The 5,540-nt window shown below is 56.2% G+C and overlaps 1 protein-coding gene across 1 annotated transcript in view; it reads right to left on the reverse strand.

The window, feature by feature from the left end:
• Positions 1-5,540, reverse strand: part of MEF2D (myocyte enhancer factor 2D) — a 61,854-nt gene that overhangs the window by 35,065 nt on the left and 21,249 nt on the right. The window contains exon 3 of the mRNA XM_031063970.1: positions 2,150-2,353. Within this exon, the coding sequence (XP_030919830.1) occupies positions 2,150-2,353 (204 nt within the window). The remainder of the gene's footprint in view (positions 1-2,149; positions 2,354-5,540) is intronic.

A 5,540-nucleotide genomic window follows, 5' to 3' on the forward strand; every position in this document is an offset into this window, starting at 1 on the left:
AGGTGGGTTGATGCAGCAGCCCCTTGAAATCCACTTAAAATCACATTTGGTGGCAAATTCCCAACCTGGGTTGTCACAGTCTCTAAATGTTCAATTGTGGGGAAGCTTCCAGAATGAGAAGATACTTTTTGTAAGAGTCAAGTTCAACTGGGAGCCACCAAGAAACAGGAGATAAATTGGATTTGTGTGCAGTGGGGACACAGCTGGGCTGTTGGAACCTGACCTGGGTGAGGAGAAGCAGAAATCAGCACCAAGAGCAGCAATGATCTCCTGGGTGCACGGATTCAGAAAACATTAAAAATCTTCGAGCAGCCTCAACCCTGCTCCCGGACACGACGAGGATGAGGAGGGATGCTTGAGCAGCCTCCAAACCTGCCTGCACCCCAGCAGGTTTTGCTCCATGAGAGCTCTGCCAGCAAGCCAAGCCGAGCCCGGCGTGTTTGGGTTTTTTCCTTGCCATGCACCAATATCCTTCCGCTCCCGATGTTCCTCTGGCTGGCTTTGGATGCAGATCCAGCTTTTCATGTGGTGCAAACACAACGTTTCTTTGGGTGCCAAGGACTGTGTGTAACTTGTCGGCTTGGGAGTGTTTGCATCTTGGACCATAAGGGAACAGAGAAGGCTGCCCAAAATGTTTATGGTATTTTTAGGCCAAGACAAATCTGTTCGATGGTGCGAGCGCGGGCTGAGCATCCTAGAAGGGCTGCCAGCATCTGCACAGCAAAAGGGGCATGACCTGCCTCCAACTGGCCCAAAAGGACATTTTGGAACCATTTTCAAGGCCCCTACAAAGCTGTGCTGTGGCACAAGGGTCTCCAAAGCCCAGCAAAGGAAGGCAGATGCTGCGAGATGCTCGGCTCAACCATGGGGTGAAAACCTCAAGTCCAAATCTCTCAAAAAGACACATTTTACAGAGCATAAAAAAGAGAAAGAAAGCAAGATTTGGGGGTGCAGAGGCAGGCTGGTTTTTTTTTCCCTTCTCCTTCATGAAATCAAAGGCTGAGCACACTGGCCAAGGGGCACCAAAGGAATTCAAAGGCAGAAGCAGAAGCCCAACTCCTCCAGCAGTGCAGGCTGTGCTGCTCCACTCTGCCACCAGCGGCTCTGAGGGCATTAACTGATGCCCATAATGCCACTAATTACAAAGCCAAGCCCTTCATTTGCCTGTCTGTCCAGGTTGAATGGCAGCTGCCCCCATGCTGAGGACCTTGCAGCTCCATCTGCACAGCCACTGTGAGGGAGAGGATGTGACCAAGGACCAAGGCACTGCTGGCACTGTCCTGAGAGCCAAATGTGCCCCATGCTCCAGCCCAGAGATGCTCTGCCAGCACCAGGGACAAGGACAAAGCTGAGCAGAGGGCCACTGTGGGCATCTGAGCGTCTCCTGTGATGCCAGCAGGCTGGAGAGAGCAGCCTTGAAGTGAGCACAGTTTGGGCAAGGTGCCAGTGGCAATGCTGGGCATGGGTCAGGCTGAGAGTGCTTGGGCCATCCCTGGAGACCCACAAAACATAGCCAGACAAGCCTTGAGCAAACCCACCAGCCCATGAGCTTGGCCATGCTTTCAGCAGGCCCTGGACCATCCCAGCTGGTCCATGCCATGAGCTTGGCCATGCTTTGAGCAGGCCCTGGTCCATGCCATGAGCTTGGCCATGCTTTGAGCAGGCCCTGGACCAGCCCATGAGCTTGGCCATGCTTTGAGCAGGCCCTGGACTACCCCACCTGGTCCATCCCACTTGAATTCCCCTGCAATGTGGCCACTGGTGCCCTCCCACAACCCCACTGTGTCTGAATATCAGGTGGGGGCAATGTCCCCAGCTGCACCAGGCACTTCAGAACAATGTCCCCAGCTGCACCAGGCACTCCAGCAGCTGCCCCAGGCGCTGCCTCCAAATCCATCCCATGGTTTGCCTGGATTCCACAGCAGGGTCCAACACAGCAAACCTGCACCTCAAGCTTCAGGACATCAGGTCACCACACAACTGGAGACAACTCTACCACCCAGAAGGGAGTATTTTCATGGGTTTGCTGAACCAAAACCATGCAAAATCCATCTGAGTGTGGCAGATCTGCTGGCTCCATGCCCTCCCTGCACGCAGAGTGGTCCCAGCCTCAGCCCTGGCCCCACCCTGGGGCACAGCTGGGCCTCACCTCGATGATGTCCGCGTTGGTCCGGCTCTCGTGGGGCTCGTTGTACTCGGTGTACTTGAGCAGCACCTTGTCCATGTCGGTGCTGGCATACTGGAACAGCTTGTTGGAGTGGTTGAAGATGATGAGGGCGATCTCACAGTCGCACAGCACGCTCAGCTCGTAGGCTTTCTTCATCAGGCCAAACTTACGCTTGGTGAAGGTCACCTGAAAGCAAAGACAGCCATGGTGAGAAGCTGTGGCCACGCTGCCAACAGCCCCCAGAGATAAATGGAATGACCACAGGAGGAAGAGCAAAAGGAAGGGGAATGCAGAAGGAATATTCTGTCTCAGTTTCCCCAACTGGACCCAACCCCAAGCTCTCCTCTCTCGCCTCCCTCTTCCCAACGGTTCCTATTGCTGCCTATTTTGGGATCCTCCAAAGGCAGACACTTCACAAGCACAAAGATGATTATCAGCCTTGGAAATCACATATTGCCAAATCAAGAGAAAATAAATTTCAGCAAAATCCCCAGCAGAGCTGCCATCTGTCCGGGGGCTGCGGGTTTTGAAGTGGAATATTCAAGCCATGGAGATCTTGTCCTCGCTCGCTGCAGCTGCGCTGTGAGTGCCCAACCCTGGGGGCCACAGGGCTGGGGCTCAGCACCCCAAAACCACCCAGGGCTGCCCCCTCTCCTGCTCACCAGCCCTCATTTATCCCTTCCCCAAGGGCACCACGAGCTCCCCCGTGCCGCTTCCACCTTGCTGTGCCTTTGTGGGACCTCACTGGGGTGTTCTCCTTTCCTTGCCTGCCCAACCGGGGGCCCCTGCCTGCCCAGCCCGCCCTGCCCTGAGCTGTAAGCAGAGCAGCAGTGCTGCTGGAGGGCTGGCTGGGGGCTGGGGCTGGGTGCTGGCTCCAGCAGCAGCTCCAGCTGCAGGGCAGACGTTGGGCTCTGACTCCCAGCCCACGCTCAGCTCTCCCCACCACACTCCTAACAGGAGCCAGCTGGTGCAGAGGGAGCTGGTTTGGGGCTCCCTGGCCCTGCTGCAGTGCAGACAGAGCTGCTGAGGGTCCCCCGCCCCCAGAACACGCAGCACACTGACGGGGAAGGCACGAGGCCTGGCCAATGCCCTCTCAGCAAATAAAAACCAGAAAAATAAAATAAGAGGCAGGAGGTCATGGCTTTGTGCTAAGCATGGCTCTCGGGGCAAAGCAGCCTCCAGGGGAAGGGCTGGAGATGAGCTGAGATGCCCTAAGGTGCCAAGACCTGCTCCCCCTCCACATGGGAAGGCTCCACTCCACTCTGGGCCTCCACCACAGCACCAATTCTGCAACTGAGCAGCTTTAATTTGCAGAGCTGAGGGAGGAGAGTGAATGAGGCTGCTGCATCCCAGCCACAGCCCATGGAGTTCACCGTGGTGTTACCAGCAGCACCCAGAATGCAGCCTCAGGGTCCTGCAGCCCTCGAGACAAAACCACGTGTGGCAGGAGGGCAGAGCAGGGGCAGCTCTGGGCACACTTGGCACGGGAGGCTGCTGCCCCTCCCCACCACCTCCCAGAGATAATTACGCACTAATGAGATTCAGCTCTAATCGCCTCAGCCCCTGGAAAGTGCAGGGCTGGTCCCTGCGCTGCTGTGGCCGCCACGTGCGCCTGCTCCGGGCACTCACATCAATCCCACCAGCAGCACCCCAGTGCACTCTGCTCAAATTAAATCACCTGAGGGCAGCTCCTTTCACCAACAGCTCCCCCTCCCCAGCAGCATTCTGCACTTCTCAGCCACCCCAAAACCTCTGCTGGGGGGCAGCTCCCAACACCAGGAGCTGGCAGTGCCACAGGTGGGACCCAGCTGTGGTTCTGCTCCTGCAGGACAGGCTCGAAAACCAAAACTTATCTCTCTGTGCCCTTCCCCAGCAGGACCTGTCCCTCTGCCCCTTTCCCCAGCAGGACCTGTCTCCCTGCCCCTTCCCCAACAGGACCTGTCCCTCTGTCCCTCTGTCCCTTTTCCCAGCAGGACCTGTCCCTCTGTCCCCGCTGGGGTGGCCTCCAGGCTCTGACTGACCCTCCAAGCAGCTGGAGGAGCCCCAGCAGGAACACAGGAGGCTCTCCACCTGAACAAACAGCCCAGGGTTGTTCCTGCAGCCACAGTGCCAGGGACACTCGGGCAAACCAGACCTCGATGGGCTCAGCCACCAAGACTGGAGGCAATGGGGTGAGGCTGAGATGTGGGGTTCAAACAACGGGGCAGCTCTTGGCCTTGAAGAACAGCGACAAGCATGGTTTGGGTTCTGCCCTTGAGCAGTGTGGGGTCACCTTCCCCAAATCAACCAGCAACCTGGGCAGAGCTCAGAACACAAAGCAGCAAACTGCCCCTCTAGAGATGAGGGGATATTCCCTCTGCAGACAGGGCCCAAGAGCATCCCTCCCTATTGGCACTCCTGCATCTTGCAAAGAAAAGCAAAGATTTGCCATTTAGCCACCACATCACACAAAAGCATCACCCAACAGGGCTTTGTGCATCCACTCATGACCTGGGACAGAAACCTCAAACCTCCCCTGACACTGGGCATGAGCCTCATCTAGAAGAATTAACCTTGTAAGTCTAAGAGGGTAATCAAATCTCATGCTCCAGGGCGTAAGCCGATCACCAAAGGGGTCAGGAAGGAATTACTGCCCCACACTAGCAGGGGATTTTTTGCCTTTCCCCTGATGTAAACCATATTGGCAGTTGCCAGAGTCAGCAGCCTGGCCCTGAAGGACTGATGGCCTGATCTGTTGTGGCAAATCCTCTCCAGTAATTCCTCTAATGACATTAGTGACTCTTACTTGCTCTCCTCCCCTGGTTTTGGCTGCTGCTGGAATTCACGGAATCACACAGTGGTTTGGGTGGGAAAGGATCTAAAAGCTCATCTTGTCCCACCCCCTGCCATCGGCGGGGGCCTCTTCAGCTATCCCACGTTGCTCCAAGCCCTGTCCAGCCAAATATTGCCAAATATTGTCCAATATTGCCAAATATTGCCAAATATTGCCAAATATTGCCAAACTGGCAAGAGAGGAGAGCTTGGGGTTGGGGCCTTGGGCACTTCCAGGGATCCAGGGGCATCCACAGCTTCTCTGTGCCAGGGCCTCCCCACCCTCACAGGGAAGAATTTCCTGATATCCAATCTAAATCTCCCTCTTTTCAGTTCAAAACCATTCCCCCGTTGTCCTGTCCCTCCAGGTCCTTGTCCAAAGTTCCTCCCCAGCTTTCCAGAGCCCCTTGAGATCTCCATGGAGCCTTCTCCAGGCTGAACAGCCCCAGCCTGGCTGCAGAGCAGAGCTCCAGCCCTCAGAGCATCTCCATGGCCTCCTCTGGGCCCACCCCAGCAGCTCCACGTCCTGCTGGAGCCTCTTGTGGGCACCACCACTGCTGAA

The sequence above is a fragment of the Geospiza fortis genome, unplaced genomic scaffold, assembly GCF_000277835.1.
Source record: "Geospiza fortis unplaced genomic scaffold, GeoFor_1.0 scaffold387, whole genome shotgun sequence".
In the NCBI taxonomy this organism is placed as follows: Eukaryota; Metazoa; Chordata; class Aves; order Passeriformes; family Thraupidae; genus Geospiza; species Geospiza fortis.